Source organism: Chelmon rostratus, chromosome 21, assembly GCF_017976325.1.
Source record: "Chelmon rostratus isolate fCheRos1 chromosome 21, fCheRos1.pri, whole genome shotgun sequence".
In the NCBI taxonomy this organism is placed as follows: domain Eukaryota; kingdom Metazoa; phylum Chordata; class Actinopteri; order Chaetodontiformes; family Chaetodontidae; genus Chelmon; species Chelmon rostratus.
In genome coordinates this window covers 616,378-639,742 of record NC_055678.1, presented here as the reverse complement: position 1 = coordinate 639,742, position 23,365 = coordinate 616,378, and the positions used below count along the sequence as shown (strand labels likewise).

Genomic DNA, 23,365 nt, shown 5'->3' with positions numbered 1-23,365 from the left:
CGAGTAAAAACAAACAAACAAAAACGTAAACACGGGAGCTACGAGCCGCTGCGTCTGCACGCGCCGCTAACATGCCGATGTTTGGCAGGTTCAACATTTACTGTGCTCATCATCGTAGCTTAGCATGTTAGCACAAAACACACATTCATTTGGCCAGAATCGCACAGTTTGTGTGAGATCTGTGGTTAAACTGCATGTCGTAGCAGAAGAAAACACCAGAACTCTGAATGACAAATCATCAGTAATAAAGTAAAGTCAGTAAATTAATTGATTCGTGGAGGATTTGGAGTGTTAAAGTTTGACCTTTTCACTTCATTTGATCCCTGTAGGCGTCTGCTGCTGTGACTGTTATCACTCACTGTGTCACTGATTATTGAACTGACTCCTCCACAATATCTGGCACATGTATTGATTTCTGTGTTCGTGTTTGTGTGTGAGAGAGAGAAAGTGTGTGTGTGTGTGTGTGTGTGTGTGTGTGTGTGTGTGTGTATGTGTGTGTGTAGGGGAGGTGTGCATTAGCTCCATGATGCTATCTTGTTCTGTTGTGGAGCTCGCTCCTCTGTAGGTGTCGCCTCCACTGGGCCTCGTGTAATGACCCTCCATGTGCTCCGCATGCCGACTCATCCATCACAGTGAAACACTGACAGAACAAATGGCACACCGGCGTGTGTGTGTGTGTGTGTGTGTGTGTGTGTGTGTGTGTGTGTGTGTGTGTGTGTGTTTCAGGCTGCATTAAGGTGCATGTGTGTCTGCATGAGGAGGAATTCCTGCGAGGCGGTCGGCGTGTGCGATCTTTTGCATGCAGCGCCCCCCCCCCCCCCCCCCCCCCCCCCCCCTGCAGCTGGCTTTAACCTTCATCTCTCCTTCAGCGCGCTGCACAGTGCACGACGTGCACAGCAGCGAGCAGGCAGAAGGGCGGCTCACAGCAGCAACAGAGCAACACTTCATCCTCCTCAAAGTGACAGCGAGGCCGAAGCAGAGCGACACGCCGCCGGGAATAAACCCTCTGCCTGTCACAGTGTGTCCGGACGCCGTTTGTTTTTGACAGTTTCCAAATCTGCTGCCATTAATCATTTTTTTCTTGTTATTGTGATTTTTGGTTTTGCTGAGAAGCGGAGAGGTTTTCATGTGGGGGCTGGCGTGTTTCAGAAACTTATCAATGCCACACCAAGTTGTCTTGAACTGAGGCGATTCAGAGATTTGTGCGACGCGAACATAAGAAGATAACCCTCTTATCGGCCATGACGCACCAGTTGTCCTGGGAAATTCAGAAATACTTCATTCTTATTTTGCATAAAAGAGGAGGGAGGGGGATTAGATTCTTTCCCCCTCCATCCTTCCTTTTACCCTCTCCCTCTTTCCTGCCTTTTTTCAGCTGCCTATTTTTGACTATATCCCCTTTGTACTGATGAACCCCTTGCGGCCCCCCCTCCTCTTCCTCATCTCTCTCTCCAAATCTTTCCCTTTTTCTCCCCTGGCTCCCCCGTCTGCATTTCTGGAGAGGAGGCAATGAAATATTTAAGGCTGTGCTGCTGTTGAGGCCTATATTTAGATGAGACAGACCCACCCCCCTTTCTCTCTGTCTCTCTCTCTCTCTCATGTGTGTGTGTGCATGTGTGTGTTGATGACACACAGGCAGGATGACGGAGGAGACACTCTGTCACACACACACTCTGTAAAATCAATGAGACGTTCAGGCGTTCCAGGAGACGTCACTACTCGGCCCTCCCCCCTGATTACTGCAAACGACTAAACTACTGACGTGGCCGCTAAAATGTGCAATTAAGAAGCGTGGTGATCATGATGGAGGAGAAACAGACCATGTGACTAAGATATCCATCCAGAATTTGAAATAGAATTATATTAGACATCATTTTATTTTTCCCAACTTACACAGATTGTATAAGTAGTTTTATCCTGTCTTACAGGTGGGTGCACTATGCAGGGTTTAAAACTTAAAAACAATGTATAGAATCATACAAGAATAATCCCTCTCAATCATCATTTATGACCCACCAGACGTGGTTAGCCTTCGGGCAGTGGGTGTGTAGCCGCCAATAACAGCGGACAGGTGAGGTCAGGGCGTAGCGACCAGGCCGACACTGAAACCCGTGACGTCTGAAGCGAAGTCCTCCTGTCGGGACACAGAAACAGTTAACAGTTAGCATGTTCTCATCATGACTGTGATTATTCTCTGCTAACGTACCTGTTAGCGCTAAACTTGCGGCTAATTCGAGCCAGTAATGCAACTATTAGCGTAGCTGTATGTTCGTGGGTCAGTCAGTTTCTTTAAGTTACAAACGGTAATAATCTGCATTTCCAGCACAGTTTCAGTCATTCTCTCCATCTGCTGCTGTTTTCTGTCGCTAATTATTTTTAATTGCTTTTACTTTGTCGTTTTTTTTCAGTCGCTATTAAGCTACCGTCAACTTAACCCAACACTTCCTGAACAGACGTGTCCCATTAAGCCCCCCAGCGATAACCCCCTTCTCTCCTGGTAGGCTTTTAATGTGAAATTTGTGCAGGAAGTGTTCATTAGTTCAGTGATTTGAAGCGATTATGGATGAAATCTATATTCTGATATATTTAGCATGTGAGCTACTAAAGTATGTCACAGCTTTTATCCTCCCTTTATTATCACCTGACCTTTATTTGTTTGGACCAAACATTCAGGCTTTTCTTTGACATTTTACAGCATTTTTTCACTTTTCTGCCCAGTTTTTCTCAGTGTTTTATCTTTTTCCCATCGCACAAAGAGCTGATAACACAACGACAGATAATCAGTCAAACAATGTTAAAATGTGCTAAAAGGGAATTTACTGTGAATTCAACCTGCCGTCAGCTTCCTTCATCTGATTTCTTTCTTTATTCAACCTCGTACCTGTGACCTGCTGAGCAAAGTGTCACACTGAGGTGTAACATTTCCAAATGTGCTGCGACTTTACGCTGAATCTGTGAATGCATTTTACTTTTTCATTTCTTTTCTCTCCATTCAGCCAACGGTTATTTTTCAGTCAGCGCTGTATCACACACTCCGCTTCACACTTTTCCCACTGAGATGTGAATATAAAAATAGCTCCGCGTTGAATTATTCATCCACATCCTCCACTCTCACAGGTGATAGACTGCAGTTTAAAGATTTCGCTCCATCAGACGCAACGAAACATCACACTTAACAGAAATGTTCTGGTTACTTAGAGACGAGACGTGGGACGTTTGACGGGTCAGCGTGACATTAGACGTCTTCAGATCACATTAACGTTCAGCACAATGTGTCATTGGCAGCTAGTTGGCACATTTTCTCTGTTCCTGTCAGTCGCGACCTCCTGACGAAGTCACCCCCCGACCATCACTCGTTAATCCCTGGTTCACACAGTCTCCTCCGTCTGCTTCTTCTCGTACTTTGAGCCTGCTTCAGTGCATTGATGGGTTCAGGGCTGAAATGATTCATTGGCTAGTCGATGGAGAGAAAATGTTAAACGTCCAATCACAGAGCAGCTGTACAAAAACATAGCGGAAATAGTCTGGACCAGGGGTGAAAAAGATTTGAGACGTGCTATGCTAACAGGCTACTTGACAGACAACTGTTACATCAACATTTTGTTGTTCAGTGTCCGGCCGTGATGTTTCAGGGCTTTTCCACAAACACCGAGTCTTTTCTCTCTTTAATATATTTTTAGATTAAATATATTTGCGCTGTTGGTGTCGCCGCCTGTGAGGAGATTTAAAGTGAGAGTTGAAGATTTTTCTCTGCAGGATTTTTGCACATTTTCTGCGTCATAATTTCAAGTTTTCTGTTGATTGTTTTCAAGCATTGAACTGATGATTGCTGATGTATTTTCTGACCGGGTCAGCTCATTTCAGTGTCAGCGTCGCTTTCTTCTTGCAACATGTTTTCAGACATGAGCAGGTGAAAATTAGAGCCTGTGATTGTGAAGATTATTTAGACGCACCTTCAGTGAATCTGAGTTCTGACAGTGAGGTTGGTAAAATGCACAGATTTGCTCAGCCACAATGCTAATTACCGTTAGCATTCAGCTAGCAGCTGTCAAAAGAAAAAAATCAACAGAATAATCTCGAGGTTCCCAAATCTTTTCTGCTGTCATCACTAACACAGTCTAGTTGTAGCTTCTCATCACAGGTTGAACGACTGGTTTTCCTTTCTGAGTACTTTCTACTGGCCTCAAGTAGTAAATCTGCACAGTATTTAAAAAAAACTAGACAGTCTGCAGCCGTGTTGCAACTCTGTGAGGCTGACAGCCAAATGCTAAGGCAGCATGCTAACGTGTTCACAGTGACAATGCTAACATGCTGATCTTTATGTTTAGCATGTTTTTCCTTTTCCTTTACCTTTATTTAACCAGAAGTCTTTATCATTGAGTTTAAAAACCTCTCAGCAGAACAACGACACATTTTCAGACATAAAAGGACGATTTAAGATGAAAACAAAGAACAAATCGAAGAATCAATAGAAAAACTACAAAAGCAGTCTCGTACAAACTACAGCCTGATACTTCCAAGTCATTTAGAATCATTTAGCTTAGCCTGTTAGCGTGCTAACAATGTTAACAGTGGCTAAACACAAAGTAAAGCTGAGGCTGATGGATCAAAAGACTGAAAACCGAAATTTTTGATTCATTAATTTATTTAAACCCCCAGCGCAGGATGAATAAAGTCTCATCTTATATCTTATCTTATCTTATTAGCTTTTAAGAGGTCTAAAGATGGCACTGGGTAAAAAGTGTGGATTCAGTAAGGTCAGTATAATTCCTTTTAGTAATGGTGTTTTGTGACCTCTGACCCTGTGGAGGACCCCAACACTCAGACTGGGAGCAGGTGAATGAGCGATAATTAACTGAAGTGGTATTTAGTCATTTGTTGATGAGTGATTGTGGTGCTTAAGGCCCACAGTGAGCATGAGGATGTCCCTCTCCGTCCCTCTCAGTCCCTCTCGGTCCCTCTCAGTCCCTCTCAGTCCCTCTCGGTCCCTCTCGGTCCCTCTCCATCCCTCCCAGTCCCTCTCCGTCCCTCTCCGTCCCTCTCGGTCCCTCCCGGTCCTCCTCCCTCACTGTAAGCCGTCCACTCTGTCTCTGTGACAGGTGCTGTGAGCATCGTACAGCGTCTGTCTTCAAGAATGGCTGCAGCCATTCATACTTTGTCTTACTCTCCTCTAACCTCCACCACCACCCTTTGTCCTTCTCTGTCTCCCTCCCACTCGCTCTCCTCCCCCACCCTACAGCGTGAGTCAGCAGCAGCAGCCCTTCATTGATCTGTCGGAGCGATGTGGTCGTATTCTGTTTCTGCCCCCATCCCCGAAGACCTGAACATTTAGCCTCCCCCCCGTCTGCTCCTGACACTGCAGGAGGGATTTGGGGGAGCGCTAAGCCGGCCTGCTGGGGGAGAGGAGAGGTGTTGGTGAGAGTGTGTGAGGAACAGTGAGCTAAGAGGGAGGAAGGCGAGGCGGTGGGGAGGGAAGAGACTGCAGACGATGCAAAATGAACCAAGTGAAAAATAAGTGGTGGAGGGGGTGGAAGAGGTGTGGAGGTATGAAGAAGAAGAACGCTCGCATCGATCTGCTAAAGTCAAATCGGATTCACTGGCAGTTTAATAACCATCAGGAACCACATTAGTCTGCAGCAGCGAGCTGCTGTCGTCGACTCGCTGCAGACATGTTGGCGCCAGTTTGCTTTCTTCATTATTTCCTTTCAGGTTGTGGAGGATGGATATCTTAGTCACATGGTCTGTTTCTCCTCCATCATGATCACCACGCTCATTGATGATTGTATTTTAGCATTCTGCTCGTGACGACGTGTGCAAGTAAGAACTCGAGTGTCCGAATGCGAAAAATTATTTAGGTGCAACTTCAGTGACTCTGAGTTCTGATAGTGAGTTTGACTAAATGCTAAGCTACAATGCTAATTATCATTAGCAAGGAGCAGTGTGCAAAGCAGTCAACTAGCGGCTTCTCATTTTTAGCTAATTCTGTGAGTGACTTGGTAACTTCTTACATTTTCTTACATTTACCTGCACCTCCATACAGCTGGATGCTAAGTCAGCATGCTAACATGTTCTAACATGCTGATGTATACTGATCCCATGGAGCCTGTCCGTATATCTGCCTGTTGGGTTGTTGTGATGCTCAAAGGTTTGCAGCTCATTTTTACTGAATGACTGTGACCAACAGGGGAAGCACAACATTTTATAACGACATTAATGAAGAAAGTGTATTCACGGATACGGATCGATCTTCGATCCTCCTCGGCACAGATCCAGCGTATCAGATCAGCACATCCAGCTGCATGGTGTGTGAGCCGTGATGTGAAATACTCTGCTGCAGCCCTTTACTTCCACTCTGTGGCTCAGTGTTTCAGCTGGAGAGAAGAATGAATAAGACCTGAAAACTGTCAAATAAACGACGACCAAAGGAGGATGAGAGGGGAGGGGGCAGAGAAGTGAGAGAGGGAGAGGAGGCCACGCTGCCTTTGTCTTCCTCTCCAAGGTCACTCTTTCTGCTGAATCAAATATTTCAGACGGATAGAAGAGGGCTCCTCTCTTCTCCTCTTTCCCTCCATCCCTCCTTCTCTATTTCTTCTTTCTCCATTAATCACCCGCCCCACTGCTGCTCCTCCCCCCCCCCCCCTCTTGTTTTTCACTTCACATTCCACCTCTCCTCCTCTCTCTGTCTCTCTCTCTATCTCTGTCTCTCTCTCTCTCTGTCCCTCTTTCTCTCTCTCCCTCTTTTCTGGGGCGCTGCGGATGCAGTTGCCATGGCGACCACCGGGTCCATGTTTGTCTGATACGTATGCGATCCATTAATAACCCTGCTGGCTGGAGATAATAACAGCACATCTCCTCCCAGACTGCAGACGGAGGAATAGAGACTCATGATATCAAACCAAACAACACAGAACAGAAAACTGTGAGAGGAAGAGAAAGAAGGAGAGACAGAAAGACGGAGGACAGAAGAGCTTTAACTGTAGCTTCACTCTGCAGACAGGGAGGAGGGACGTCGGTCTGACTGAAACGTGTTAGTGTTGAACATAGAAAAGATCCAGAATGTCTGACAGCTTCTTTACTTTTTATTGAAACTCAGTTTTAGATATTTTATTCAGGAAAACTTCTTGTACAACTTTTCAACAAAAACTACCTTTGATTAATGAAGAGAAACGTGTTCTTATATAAATATATTAAATATATTAAAGGATTGTTGGTATAAAGCAGGTGTTGAGTCACTGCAGCCTCTTCAGGGATAATCTGTCTGCTCTATATAACTTATATCTATAACAAAGTCAAATTTCAAGTTCACAAACTCTGTCACACACACACACACACACACACACACACACACACGCACGCACACACTCGGAGTCATTGTTATGTGGGCCAGCGGGGAGTCCTGCTCGTCTCGTTGGCACCGTGCTGCAGCCTGGGGGAGGAGGCTGGCTGGGTGGAGTGATGGATGGCGAGTGGCCAGGCCAGAGAGAGAGAGTGTGTGTGTGTGCGTGTGTGTGTGTGTGTGTGTGTGTGTGTGCTGACTGTGTGCAGATTACAGATCATATTTAAAGGTGTAACAGTGCACAGTGTGTGTCAGAGGTTGTGTATGAATGAAGGAAGCGTGACCTACTTTTCTTTCTCTCTCTCTCACACACACACACACACACACACACACACACAAACACAAACACTCGGTGGAGTGTGTTACAGAAGCTTCCACCCTGCTGATGACACCGGGTTGTGTTTGCATCATGTAGCATCATGTAGGCACGGAGCCTGGAACAAGCTGAAGTAACAGATTAGTGGAGCGTCATTAGTGAACTAGAGCTGAAAATCTTAATTGGTCTGCAATCAGCTGTTTGGATCATTGATTAATATTTTGGCACCTTGGCTCATTTTAAAGACCAAAATCGGCTCATTGTTCTGTTGCACGACTCGTGACTTCTAAAGATCATTTCATCCTCCAACAAAGCACAGATCTCATGACACATGTGAACTAAACTGCACGCTCGTAATGAGCCGTGACCCTGAGACGGGCTCAGCACTGGGGGACAGATTTATTAAGCCTCATTTCAGATGCATTCTAACGGGAAGAGATGAAAGTGTCGCTGGATTTGGTCGAGTTTAGTTTGCGAGGATCAGTTTTGCTTGGAAAAGTCTCTGCCTCTGAAGTTTAATTGCAGCCTTAGTTGCTATTTGGACTGCTGTTACTTCATTAATGAGCATTTCTATTTCAGGACGGATGATTTTAGCTTGTTCATCTCAGACAAATCCCAACTCTGAACTTTGCCTTTCAGGCTCCCCGTCAGAAGCAGAATGCAGCTGAGCACGGTCGCAGTAGCTGATTGCATAATTAGTTTGTGTCTTAGTAAATCAGACAGTAATTACAAACAGACTGCGAGTGCAAATTGAATGAAAGGCTCATTTGCCTCAATGCTTTCATGTCATAAATTTGGCCCTCATCATTTTTTTATATCAACTTTTTTGTGTAAATAGTTAAAAATTTGTATTTGTATGCAAATGAATACATATATTTGCAGTATATCGACCTGTTGCAGCCCCCTCGTCTCTTTGATAATTGAATAGTGACTCACTCGAAGAGGAATTCATGTTCATTGGATTAGTGAATCGACAGGAAATTAATCTGCAGTTTGTCACTTTTCAAGCAAACATGACAAAAATTATCTGCTTCAAGATTTGCTTGTTTTCTGTTTTTGGGCTTTTAGAAAAATCTGCAATGGGAATTATTCACTATAATTAGTTGCAGCTCTAAAGCAGAACCTAAAGCACTTTTTCATCAGTGTATTTCTGGTTTTATAAATGTGGTCCAACTCATCGTCTGTCCACACATGCTGTGTTCAGACCCTGCAGACGTCAGGCCGGTACAGATTTGATCATGTTTAAGTTACTACTGCAGATTAGTCACACCCACAGATGAATAATTGATCATAATGCTTGCACTCTTTCATTCTGTGCTCATACATTCAGATATAGTGAAATGGAAAAGGGCGCTGGTTGGGGCTATATTTAATCTGCTCATGGCCGCTCAGGAGCTGCCTCGGCGTCCCTCCCCAGCCTTTATAATGTATGAACTCACTGTGGTCCACATCTCACCGTCACTTTGGATAAAAGCATCAGTTAAGTGCTGCACAGTTAGGATGATACAGCCGGAGCCGTGATCTTTTATAGACTCCATCTCTGCTGTGACCTCTACGTTTACCCCACAATCCTCCGCCCACCCCCCAAACACACATGTTCCACCCAGCAACAGCCCCACACCATCTCCCACTGCCAGGCCAATTATGATTAGGCTCAGCGCACTCTCTCCTCCCTCCTCGGCCTCTCTCACCTCCTCCTTTCCTTTCCTCTCTCCCTTGAGCGATCCCTCCTTCCGTCTCACGCTCCCTGCCTCCTTTCTTCATTTCCCACCTGCCATTAATCCCCCCCTCACGTCTTTTAGTCACACCTCTCTTTTCTGCTTCCCACTCTTCCATCTTCCCTCCTCTCCCTTCATCTCGTCCTCCCTTGTCTCCCACACTTTAATCTCCTTCACATCCCTCATTCATCACACCTCCATCCCTCCTTTGTTCCTCCTCGCCCTGTTTCTCCCCCATCCTTCCTTGTCATCTATTAATTTCTGCTTTTTATCCTGCTTGTAGTGTGTCCAGCCTCTCCATCCATCCATCCAACAAGCTTCAGATAAAACAAACTGACCTTATAGGGACAGTTTTCAGACGTCTCTAACAGGAAAACAGTCAGATGAAAGGTAACGTTTAGAAGCCGTCTAATTCCTGAATGAAGCAGAAGTAACTCGCTGTGCATTCTGGGTAAAATAATACACTTTTTATAAAACATAAGGAGCTGCTGGTACCAAACATCTTTTACTCCAGTGGAACAAATAAAAACTACAAGCACAATTTAATAGACCAATTCAGTGATGAGTGTGTGACTAATCCATTAATAACAGAAAAGAAGTATTTACGTATATTCCAGCTGCCTGCTTAACGATAGTGTGTAGGACAGGGTGGTGTCAGGTACAGTTTGTCATGTTTTGCATTGATTGGTCGTTTATATTTGAATCGTACTTTTTGAAGAATGTACGCTTTGTGCTATTTTTGCTGTCGTTGAGTATATTTAAGTGTATTCCAGTCGTCCTTGAGTCCTGCTGTGGTTATTCTTCAGTAGACTTGAAGTGTAAGTGCTAAATTGCTTGTGTGACTCCACCATGTGCCGAGCTCCTGCGGGTGGAGCAGCCATTCATCTTCTGTTTGTGGCGTTCAGCTCACTTTAAACTGGGCTCAGACCAGCATCACGCTGCAGACTCCCAGCTGATGGAGATTCTTCTGCTGCCACGTGTCAGTGGACGAGAAGCGATGAGCTTTTGATTGATGCATTGATTGACTTTAATGAACAGAATTGGAGGTGGAGCCGCTTGAGAAGTGAGCGGCCCCCCTTCAGTAATGAGCGACTACTTGAGGCTGCCTGTCTGCTGCGGCCTTATTGATCTACCTGATGGGGTTTTAAGCCAACTCCATTCAGCCTCGACGTGGTGGAGGGTCCACCTGAAAGAGGAAGAACAATCAGAAAGATCCAGCACAGCGCTGACCTCCACATAAACACATGCTTGTTTAAGCCTCCTGCTGTGAGGCTGTAATGGCTCTGCAGTAAGAGATAGCCTCCGCCATCTGTGACGCAGCGACAGTAACCCCCCAGAGACAAGCGCCTTTGCTTTGTCCATTTCCGGTTGTGTTTCGTCTCCCACTGATCTCTTCAGCAGAGAGAGGTGAGAGGTGAGAAGTGTGCGATCTGTGAACAGCTGGCACGAGGAGCTGTTATTGATAGCCGTCATTCACCCGCCGTCCTGTTGGAGGAGGGAGGGTCTATCTCCAGATGCCACGTGGGCAACCCACCGGGCGGTCGGCCATCATTACAAAAGGTTTTAAATGTGTGAGTCAGTTCTTGTCTTCAGGAAGGATCCGTGAATTATTTCACCACGTTGGTCTCAGGCTCAGCTGAAGGAGGTCTGTGCAGCACAAAGCCTGAAACAGTGCTTCATCTGAAGTGTAGCTGCTGTCTAATTCCTGAAAATCTGAAGTAGATCAGATTCACTGTGCGCTCTTGGTAAACTGCAGGTTTTTAGAGCTTCACTCACACCTGACAGGTAAAGTGAAAATATGAGGATGCAGGAGCTCCGCTGCGTCACCTTTCTGTCCTCACAGGGATGCAGAGCCAGTCCACATCCAGGATCCCTGACACGTCTTTGTGTGCTGGGTGGGACAAACTGAGCTGCTGCAGTATATTTGTTTCCAGTTTCAACCAAAACCAGAGAACTGGGGGAAAAACGTTTCCAGTATTTATAGTTTCAGACTCGAGGATCACAGAGGGCGTTTTATTCCAGAGCGCTGGGGGCCCTTGATAGTCAGCGCCTGTATCCCCCGCTGCAGCAGCCCAGATCCTGCTTACTGCGCATAAAGAAGCAGAAATTTAACTGAGCATGTTAGCAGGCAGCACGTGTTCAGGTGGGGTTTGCTGTTCGGGTGTGATCCAGCCGATGTGGTATCATAATATTGTGAAGTGAAACCTGTCTCAGGGGACAGGATCCCTCATGCTAAGCCTCTCAGGGTCATCCAGCGCCCACTTTTCCACAGATCCTGACCCCCCTCGAGCAGAGGCCTGCAGCAGCACTGACGCTCAGCTGCATCTTTGATGTGAGCCTCGCTTTGGCAGCTCCACCTCTGAACTCCACGTCTCCATCCAAGCTAAAGATTGACCTCCTTTTCTTGTCCTCCTCTTCCCTCCTTCTCCTCTATACACATTTTAATCAATAGCAGTTTTGCTGCTGGTGCGTTTTCACCCCGTTCTTTAAATGACCTACTTCAGTAATCTCTGCCGTTGTGAGTACGGCTCTTTTTCTCTGAAGATAACAGCTGAGAAAGGAACGAACAATTAGAGGGAGGCAAAAAAAGGCATAAAAGGAGATTTCCGTGCCGTGTTGGCTGTATTTCCACAGCTCAGTGCAGTTTGACTGATGCAGTAAACCTGCTGGAGGAACACAGGACGGCTTTCAGGGCTGCGGCTCATCTGCTCTCTGCCTCTAAACCTTTTATCCTCTGTAGTTTGCAGGTTTTTCTCAAACTCTATAACAAGAAATACGATTCCTTTTGTCAACATGGAAGTGAAATATGAGGAGCGAGAGAGAGTTGTACCTTCAGAGGAGAAGAGAGCAGCTCTAAGGTAGAAATCACCTCCAGCTCAAACTGGTTCTGGTCACTTTTACTGGTCTCGTGTTCAGTCCTGAGATCCTCCTCCAGCTCAACAGTCACGATGCCATCAAAACTGCTCGAGTTGGGCCTCTCCCTCTGCATCTTCTCTATTATTCACACACCACAGTAAAACTGTATAACATGGGCACAGTGCTGCTAATATAAACCTGCACTCAGAGGCAGTTTTCACACGTTGAACCAGTCCAGACCTTTAAAGCCACTTTAAACTGGGGCAGAGAGAACCGCTACAGTTTGATCCATCAGGCCGCTGAAGCTGCCTCATATCACGTTCTGTCTTTGTGACCGTCGTTAAGATGGTTCAGACTTAGTATATTATAATAATAATAATAATAATAATCACAATGATAACAATAATAATAACAATAATAATAACAATAATGCCCTCACTTGGTTACTGACTGGTTTGCAGCCATCTTTAATGATGTTAATGATCCACGTTTGTATTTTTTTAAAGACTGTGTGTGACCCTGCTGCTGCAGGAGGAGTCTGGAGGAAAAGCCTGACTGTCCATCAGTCATCAGTGAAGGCAGCATGGTCCTGTCTGCAGTGCCCCCCAACCCCACCCCCCCCCAGTCCTGCCCCGTGGTGCCTGACCTTCACACACACACACACACACACACACACACACACACACACACACACACAGCCAGCAGAGCACATACACCACACATGTGAGTCTTCTTTCTCCTCACTCCTCTTGCCTTTTCTCTCGATCTCAGTGTGGTCTCCCAAACTGAAATATTGATGTGAGGGGGGGGGGGTGTTATAGAGAGGACGTGGCGTGGAGATCAGCTCTGAGTCTCTGACAGATCGCCTCCTGCTCCCGCCTGCGTCTCCCTGCTGGATCGCTGTGTGTCAGAGGACTGTTGATTTTTCTGTCTCTGTCAGAAACTTTGTTTCGTCCATTTCCACTGACTCGTGTATCTGCCTGCTACAGCACCGCCACCTTGATAATCGATTAAAAGGATTATGCCAAGAATAGAAATGACACCCCAACAGAAGCTGAAGGGCTTTTTATGCACATGAACGATGAATTAGGATAAACTGGTCACATGTTCACATGATTCAGCCGATGCTGCAGGTTTTGTCTGAAGCACGATGCTTCGCTGTCGCTGCTTCGATTCTCCGTCTTCACTCTGAAACGACTCTGTCATCACACTTAGAGGTGAGGAAACATCCCACTTTGATCACTTCCTCTAAGTCAGCTTTGCAGAGTGTCCCTCCGCCCCTCCCCTCCACCTGCAGCGCTCATATATTTTTCAGCGGAGGGCTTGGGGGAGAGCCAGGTACACTATTAGAGGGATGACTCAGAAGTGGGACTGGATGGCTTCACAGCCTGGAGGTAATCCTGGCTCCTGGACCTGAAAATAGCCTGGATCGTCCTCTCTTACCCCCCCCTCCTTTCACAGCTCTCTCCTCCCTCTGATACCTTTCAGCAGCCTGACTTTTTTACTCTGTACACTGTGCATTTTCTCTCAGAGAAGTCATTTCCTACAGAGCCTCTTTTACCTTTTCTCCACCCGTAAACTCCTCCTCGAGCATCCTAAATGTTCTCCTCAACTTCTGACTTCTGTTTCTCTTCTGCCTTCTCCTCACCCTCTGTGCTTTCTCCTCCGTTCCTCCATCCTTCCAAAGAAGGAGGAGGCACTTTTGGGAGCAAGTGAGCCTGGACTCACATGGCATGAAGGGCAAAGACACACAAAGGGAACGGGGGGGTAGGGAAAAGGAAAGAATTGATTTTCCGGTCGGAGGGGCCATCCAGCGAAGGACTGAATCCGCCCTCGGGGCTCTGCTGGCCCAGGCCGGATCCTGAAGGGAAAGGCCAGCCAGTGACCTTAAGACTGAACCGATCGAGTTTTTCTATTCTGAGATGAAGCGTTCTGCTGCTTTTTATCCGAATGCCAGAGTTTTCATTCAGAGTCGAGCTCTGCAGCGGATCAGAAAGGCTTCAGAGACCTGTTTGCTGTACTGAGGGAGGCGTCTCACCCTGTTTGCCCTTCACGAGCAGCTGCCCCCCCCGGCATCTCGGTGAGACGGAGAAGAAATGGGATGAGAGACGGAGAAAGAGACATATCACACACACACACACACACACACACACACACACACACAGTACCGTTGGCTGGCTGGCAGCCATGACAGATGGGAGAGTTCAGTTCATGGGGGTTGCCATGGAAACCGGCATCAGCGCTACCCCGAGCTTCTCCGCTCTGCATAAGCCGAGATATGGAGAGGCTGACGCTCTGCAGAGGAGTGCGGCGTGGGCAGCCGAAGCCTTTCGCTCGTTGTTTATGACTTATTGTTGTTGCGCAACACGTCGGTGTCATCGGGTCCTCGACTCACCGCCCGGGTTCAGATCTGAGCCGGCGGTCGGCGGCGTGGTGTTAACCCGCCACTAATTGCAGTTAATGGATTTGTTTACGAACGGGCGGCCGTGATTGGTAGCTGAGCCGGTGAGAAAGTGTGTCACGACGGAGATGGATGTGTGTTTTAACTTCCTGTCACCGCCCCTCCTCTCTGAGCCCCTTCCTCCTCTCGCTCTCCCCTCTCCTTCACATCACATTATCCCCCCCCCCCAGAACAGCAGCCATTAACATTTGTGCCTTTTTCTTCTCACTCTCTGATTCCCGTCATCGATCCTGTTTAAGAGCAAACGAGGCAAAGCGCGCTTCGCCCTGAAAGGCTCTAACTGGATGTGACAGCCGCTGAAAGCCAATCGGCTGCTGCTGCTCCACCACATGGATCATCACTTCAACAGGACTCCTGCTCCGCTTCTTCTCTCTCTATCGTCTTAACTTTCTCTTTGTGTGCTCCAACATGCTCATGTGTACTCATTCTCTGCTGTATGAGAGGATTTAAGGACATGCAGCAGCAAAATCTCCACATACACACTTATTGACTCCCACACACACTCCTGCACCCTCTGACCTGCAGTTATACACAGCAGCATACTACAATACAGCTGTACTCCCACGTTGTACTCTCTCATCATAGTAAATGTTATTTAAATGCCTCTTGTGGCTAAAAGGGTTTCGATCTGAGCCCCAGCCACGGGGCTTCAGCGCGGCTGCAAACCGGTCAGGACCTGATCCCCTTCCTGTTCACTGGAACTGCTGTCCTTTCTGAAGGAACAGTCCCACGTTTTGGAAACTACACTTCGTTCTTGCTGAGAATTAGGTGAGAGGTTCAATACAGCTGCCAGTTAGCTTAGCTTATCACAAAGACTGGGAGAACAGTTAGCTTCTCTGTCTGCTGAACCAGGAGTGTGACGCCAACCGATGAGCGAAACGAGTCACTTTGAGTTAAATCATTCAGTAATTGAAGCTTTGCAGAGTCTCAAATATGTGAAAAGTGTGTAAGAGTTAAAAAGGCTGCAGATGTTATGTCAGCGTGTCAGATGCATGTCAACATTTCCACAATCATGGTCCATCCACATGGGTCTTCTCCCCTCTGTGGGCCTGATGAGACCTCGGCTCAGGACTCTGTGGGCGGGCACACGCTGGCTTTGATTGACAGCTCCTTCACTCTCCTGTTGGTGTTGCTGCACCCGTTTGGGACCGGCAGCATTGTGGACAACACAGAATGATCAACATGTTTCACAAATGGAGATGGTTGTGTCTCTGCATACCCCGACAAGCTGTTAGAAGATGAACATGAAGTTCTTGTTAGTTCATAGATTTGGTCTCACAGTGGGTGAACACCTGTGTGGACCTTTAACATGCTGCTCGTCTCATTTTCAGTCTCATCCACAAACAGAATCGTTCTCTTCTACCCACAGTGTCCTTCTCCCTAACCCTACACATCAGCATTCAGCTGTGGGCTGTGTAATGGTATGTGTGTAACAGGGTGATAGTATGCACGAGTGAGTTTATACAACTGGACAGTGTGTGTGAGTGCGTGTGTGCGTGCGTGTGTGTGTGTGTGCGGGAATGAATGTGGTGTATTTGTGAGATTATGAAGCTGTATGTCAGAGCTGGAATGATTTATGGTTTTCATATTGTTGCTCTCTCACACTCGCGGGTCACTAATGGATCTGCATGTTTTATTCCTGTGCATTAAACTCTGAGGCGAGCTGCGTATAGATCAGGTTTGCACATGAACGTCCCTCTCTGTCGTCTCTGTGCAGTGAGAAGAGGAAGCTGCAGGTCAACGTCGCCAGTCCCATCCAGTGCAGCATGAGCGGGAGGAAGTGCACGATCATCGTGGAGCCCAAGATCAACCAATCGCAGCCAGACTTCACCAAGAGCCGATCTGGCTACATCCTGGCCGTTCCCGGGAACTAAACCGGGCAGAAGGAAGCAGCAGTGACAGCTGACATCAACGCAGGCCGAGATGATAACGGTGATGATGATGATGGTGATGATTCACATCTGATTCACTTCTTGTGTTTTTTTGCAGAGCTGCTGATCATGTGACGATTCAGATAGCAGCTCTGTAGGTGGATTTATGGGTAATTGAATCCTCACAATGCAAAGCCATGCCAAATTTGACCTGTTTTTGTAGATTTCTATGCAATGTTGCTATAAACAGGAAGTGTACAATACGCCTACGTGCAAAACGTTATTAGGTAAACAGGTTTTTTTTAATGCACTACAGGATAATCCACCAAAGTGGTGCTCTTTTCCTTTTAAAATCCAAATTCAAATGATTTGCTTTGTGCAATATTTAGTTGATTGTAGATGGAATATTGTGGCAGTCAAGGTGAGAGGAGATTATACAGCAACTGTTCTCTGAACCACTGACGTTACATAATCAGAAAAAAATCCAAAGGCTTTGCAGGAATTTCAAATCCCTGCAGCTGCAAGAGCAGGAGCCAGACCCAAAGAGAAACCCTGAAAACTGAACATTAATGATGTTTCTTCAGATACTCAGCTCTGAAACAGAAGAAAACACTTCTAGTGATTTATATTCTAAGGTGTAATAACTGATGCAGTATGGCCTACCTACATGGTAAATGACAGGAAATCCACTGGTAGTTCTGCTGTTGTGAACACGTGATTCAGTGGATCAAATTCATGGTTAGTTTGTCAGTCACAGGATGTGTTGAGCACATCCGGAACATCGCAAACCTGCGACATGCAAAGCGTTAAAATCTATTAATTTAAATCATGCTTCTTATATTCTTTAATGCAACGTTTGTACTTTTATAATACTCTAAATACTCTAATACGGCTCATATATCAAAGGTTGGAATATACTTTATTCAGCATAAAATTAGAAATGTGTGCGTGCACAGCACTTATACTGCATTTAGGATAGAAAGGGATGTGTAACTAAAAGTGAAACAGATGGCAGATATGTTTGCCTAGCTCCGGTTTTTCCAAGAGGCATTTTGACTTCGTATTAAACTGTAAGACTTAACGCTCTATCTGTGCAGCGGAGGCCAGTGCTGTATAATCCCACGTGAACTCCGGACCCTGAACACAGTCTCATTTGCTGTCTTTGTGTTGAGTGAGTAGCCCGATGAGTGTTGATCTGACAGAGAGTCTGGCTCGTGGCCACAGCGAGGGAGTGAAGGCTGGGGGGCGTGAGGTCCCTCCCTCCCCGTCTAATGATGGGAATGGATGCTTGTGTGAACGCCGGCCTGTTCGGACACTCGATTTTCATCCGACGCTGCCGCTAAACTCCCTTCACCTCCACTTTTAAAGCCAAATCACACCAATGAAATCCTCGGCGCTCGAACACTTTGGTTTGTGCTGTTCTCACAGGCTGTCGGCTGTGTTGAAAATGTTCACTGTTTTATTCTTTGCTAAGTGTTAGCACATTGCAATATGTTCTTTTTCCAATGTTTTAAAAGTGTGTGGCAGCACAGAAGCTCACGAGGTGGAGACGTCTGGCTTTACACTGTGTTTAATATTAATATCCATCCACAGACTCAATACATGAGGCATAAATATCTGTTTGCTGCTCTAACCGGCCTCGTCCTCCTGAGGTTTAAAGTTCTTTCTCATCCGTCGAAGCAGCCGTCAAGAAAACAACCTCACCACAAGATGTAATGTTAGAGCTAACTTCCAAGATGCTAGCTAAACTTTTAACATGCTAGCTAAACTTCAAACATGCTAGCTAACGTCTAGCATGCAGCTAACCTCTAACATGCTATCTAAACTTCTAACATGCCAGCTAACCTCTGACATGCTAGCTAAATTTCTAACATGCTAGCTGAACTTCCACAATGCTAGCTAACCACTAACATGCAAGCTCAACTTCTAACATGCTAGCTAACCTCTGACATGCTGGCTAAACTTCTAACATGCTAGCTGAACTTCTAACATTCTAGATCAACTTTGAACATGCAAGCTAAACTTCAAACATGCTAGATAAGCTTCTAACATGCTAGCTAACTGTCAAAATGCTAGCTAAACTACTAGCATGCTAACTAACCTCTAACATCCTAGCTAACCATGAACGTGCTAGGTAAACCTCTTAACACCCTAGCTGTGGTCTGTCCTCCCCCAGCACTGACGGTGATGAATCGCAGCTCCCTCGGCATCTGGCCTAGTTGGGGAGGCAGAGGAGGCGCTCTTCTCCACTTTACTTCCAGCAGAAAAGTAGCGAGCAGTGATTTGAGCACAGTCGTCTAATTAAACACACTGAACACAAGTCGTTCATCTTAATCAGTTTGCGAGTGCCCCGGTCTTTTGACGAGTATTCTACCTCGCAGCGGTGTGCAGGCTGACCCGGCCCCGGAGGAGCATGGTGACCTCCCACAGCCCCCCCAGCATTAGGATGGACTCCCTGTCACTTCTCACTTCGGCTCTTCTCAGTGTCATTCTCTTTATTATTGTGAACAAATTTCACACAAAGACCAGAAACAGCAGGTGGGTCGGGCCTGAAGCCCACTGACTCGTTCTGAAGGTGTGATCTTCACTGTAGCTGACAGGTGTTCATCTTCACTGAACAGCTGTGACGTCACTCAAACTGGAGGAGGCTGCGTTTGTCAGGGACTATTTTCAGCTGTGGATTAATACGTGTTTGGTGCAGTAGTGAGTATCTCCAGCAGCAGGAGGGTGTATAAGTCAGAATAGATTACAGTGGGGCTGTATGGCACAGAGGAATGATAGATGTCAGGCTTCAGATACACACTCTGTGCTTCTTCGTAGGATGCGTTCACTGTCGGTTTCGGCCTTTTCGTGTGATTTGTTTACAGTAACAAAAATCTGAAATATCAGCGGATTTATCCTTCGTGATTAGTTTGTGGTTTGCAAACCCAATCAGCAAAGATTACTTTTCCATTATGTTGATTAGCAGCTTTGCCACAAATGTGAAAATCACAGGCTTGTCCTAATTACCCTTCTGTAATTGGCCGTAAAAGGATGTCAGATATGAATGTTGACACGAGGACACTTGTGCCATTGTGTTCTTCCCTTCAGCTTCGTTTTTTTTTGTTTCAGAAACACGATCGACTGTCTCTTCAAGCCCGTCCATGTTAGCCAAAGGGCAACAAATTCCTGTTTCCTGTCCATAATTTATTCCTGCTCAGTGGCTTTAAGCAAAATCTGTATGTACACACTATTCATTCAGTATGTGCCTAATTTTATATTAAGTTTATATTTTGCATATTTGTGATTACATACCATAAAGATACTGTAATATCCAGATCAAGTCTAAAGGGAACTTTAGTAATACTATTTTTGTGCAAATGTGTAGAAATGCAGATTATGCATTCAATGATGTCATTAATCATTTTATTAATAAATTTATTTGCTTCAAAAGCTGCGTGCGTGCGTGTGTGCGTGTGTGCGTGCGTGCGTGCGTGCGTGCGTGTGTGTGTGTGTGTGTTGGGCTGATCAGAAGTCGTGTGTGTGGAGCTCCTGAGACCAGCCGGAGCCTCTAACGTGTGATGCCGTCATATCTTGGTCGAGCTCAACGTTAATCCACCCCCAGCTGTTTTCACCGGGTGACGTGGAGACGGCTGAAACCCCCGCAGTCAGCATGACAACGCCTCTTCCTGCCGCCACTGTGTCAGCCATCACCGGCTCCCTCAGCCGGGTTTATAATCCACTGGTTGATGGATGACTATCTGCTGTGAAGAGTGGGACGACTCGTTTATCCCCCACGGGGGGTGACGAAGACTGAAGACCTGCTGGTTAAATAAATGGGAATTAATGAACAGAGAGTGATGTGTGATGAGTGAACTGACCCAAACTGATCTGTGTGTGTGGGGGGGGGTTCTAGGTTTACTTTCCACATGTTTGCGTTCAGGAGGGACATAAACACACATACGGGGTTGCAGATAGATCTGAGGCTGAGGCTGCTAATTGTCACAATACACGATAAAGCACCAGCTACAATGAAACCGCCCCCCAGCCTGAGTCATTTGTCCTGAAAGTGATGAACAGCGCTCGAGAAGGCATGAACTGGAGCTGACCAGTGAGCGGAGAGGTTTTTCTTTTCGAACAGCAGACGTAGAGCTCAGGGTAAGTGAAGGATGAACGGCGCCTGCAGTTTCTTTCATTCCAAACATCAGAATCTACTGAAGAAAGGTCAAACTAAAGGCTGTGGAGTCACTCGAGACAAGGTCGGGTACCATCGAGCCGCGTATCAACCACATGTGGGAGATACGGTACTGATTTGTTTTGACTGGTCTCAGATCTGTGCTGTTGAAAGCAATATATATGTATAAACACCTTCAATCAGCAAAATCAAACTGCTCTGATTGGTTAGAATGAGAGCCTGCAGACGTCTGGAGACACCTGATGAGGGAGGGAGCAATGATTCGTAGTCTTTCGCTGTTTTAAATAGATTTTTTAAATTGTTTTGCCTTCATTCAATAGTGATGAAGAGAGACGGGCTCAACAGGCGAAGATCCTCCGCTGAGAGCGAGTCAGGCGCGTTGGTGTGTGTCTTAACGAGAGGTTGCATTACACTTATTTAGCAAATACAGTTTTTCCCATTTAGACACACATCAGGAGCAGTTTGGTGGTTGGTGGGCACTTTGACATATGGACACATGGGGGTGGACATCAAACCACCAACCCTGTGATTAATGGCCTACGCTCAGAGCTGCAGCTGCCCCAGAACTGATCCATTTCAAAGAAAATGTTTTAAGAGTAAAGCAGATCAGCAGAGAGTGAGGTGAAGCAGAGTTGTGCACACGCTGTCAACATGAACATCATGAAGGTGAAGCTTCCTGTATAAATGAAGCTGTTAAATATCTTGTGTTTGCAGATTTAGACTAAACGAGTTCACATCAGTCCACGGCTGGAGGCACAGAAACACGCGTGGCCCGTCTGAACGATCAGTGCTTTTTATTTTTCCATCACAGTACAAAAATAAATCAAAGTAAGCAGAAACTAACTGAAAAAAGTTTCAATTACAGCAACAGCTTTTTTGTCTTTTTCAAAAAAGAACATTTTTATGGAACAGCATCGACACCCCCCCCCCCCTCCTCACCCCTCCGAGGGAAAACCGAGTCCCAGTACCAGTGTGGGTGGTGTATGCTCCATGTCCATAAGAAAACAACATGTCGCACATTCTTCTGTACAAAGAGAGCGCTGCCATTCTGACGCACACTCACACACTCACACACACACACACACACACTCACACACGCACTCACACACACGCAGCCATCGAATGCCTCTGTTTTGAAGTTCTTCACCACTGTCTCGTTTTTTATCTACAAAGTACGCAACAAGATACAGAAAAGAACTGACAGAAATCTTTAACTATTACTTGAGTCTTTTTTTCATATTTTATAAGCTTTTGAAAGTATTTTCTCAAACAACTACTCAATGATGCAAAGTGGAAAAAAAAATGGCACATTTCAAGTGAGTCGGGGCGAGAGGACAAAGAGAAAGAAGATTGGGGGTCCCTTTTTGAGGCCCTTTACCCCCAGTGCCCTGCTTCATCCTGCCCGAGCAGAAGCCCATCCAAAGTGCATGTCCCCGTATGTGGTGCCAGAACAAACACTTCCTCTCTCTGGTCTGACTCCACATGGCAGCCACACAGCGCAGGGTGTGAGCGTCGTGTCCTCTGACTCTCACTAACACAGCAGCAGAGAAGCCTTCCACCCTCCGGGAACAGCTTTCAGACATGATGGAGGCCTGTTGTTGGCACCACAAGTCCATTATGCTTTTTAGACTGATTTTCAGAACACTGCTAAGGAAACAGAGCATGCACAGTTTGAGTGTGTTGAGATCGGCTGGATGGAAATACTGTTGCTCCTGCAGGGCCTGCAGTCATTGTGGAGATAGCTTCGACTGTTCTCCTGTGAAACCAATGAACAGGTGTCTTCTGGTTTCGGTAGTCGTTGCACTCTGCAGTCATGTGGTGTCTATGATTGAAAATGTGATTACTCCCGCAGAGGTCGCCTCGTCTCCTCCACAGACCCCTACGTGAATGTGATGTCGCCTCACATGTGATTTACACAGAGGTGACGCTGATGGATTCTCCTCAAGGTGAGCTGTGCTTCTCTGCAGCGATGCGTCGGAATCATTTATTCCCGGGGAAGATGTGTGTGCTTTCTCTCTCTGATATGTGGGACAGCAGGTTGGGTTAGCTCCTCACACAGGCCAGAGTTGCAGGACAAAAAAGATGTTTTTAGGGCATTTTCTTCAGCGTCAGGTCAGTGATGTCCTTGATGATATCACTTTGGTGATGGTCAGATTTGACATTGGTTTTTGACCAAAGGGCTTTTTAATTAGCTTTCATCAATAAATTCCTGCAACATTCATTTGCATAAACCAGATCAATCTTCATTCCCACCAAAGATAAGCACACCTGCTGTACCAGCCAAACTCGTCATGTCCTTCCCTTTTCACAGTCTCTCAGCGCGATCTTTCATTTACATTAAATGTGCCTAAATAAATACAGACATGGCAATAAATTAGGTGTCAGTAAGTAGTTATTAGTAGATGAAAATCCTCCCGATCGTTCGACAGCTGGACAAACAGTACAGTATTTCAGACCTGTGGGATTTTCATCGGAGATATGGCACTGTTTTAACATTTTCTATGCTGAATCATAAGCACAAAATCAAACATCATTCCAGAGTGGTTGCAACACAACCTATCGACAAAAGTACAAAAAGAATTTCCCTGGTAAATAAATAGCCTATTTTAGCAAGCATAGCTAAAAAAACCTAG

The 23,365-nt window shown here is 46.1% G+C and overlaps 1 protein-coding gene across 2 annotated transcripts in view; it reads left to right on the top strand.

The window, feature by feature from the left end:
- Positions 1-20,370, top strand: part of myo1d (myosin 1D) — a 94,199-nt gene extending 73,829 nt beyond the window's left edge. The window contains exons 22-23 of one of the 2 annotated variants that reach the window (XR_006007871.1): positions 16,405-16,619; positions 19,670-20,370. Coding sequence is in view for 1 of the 2 variants with exons in the window: in XM_041962107.1 (XP_041818041.1) it covers positions 16,405-16,561 (157 nt within the window). In the remaining variant the exon portion in view is untranslated. Of the gene's footprint in view, positions 1-16,404 lie in introns of both variants that reach the window. The other variant, XM_041962107.1, reaches the window with a different exon arrangement.
- Positions 20,371-23,365: the final 2,995 nt, after the last annotated feature.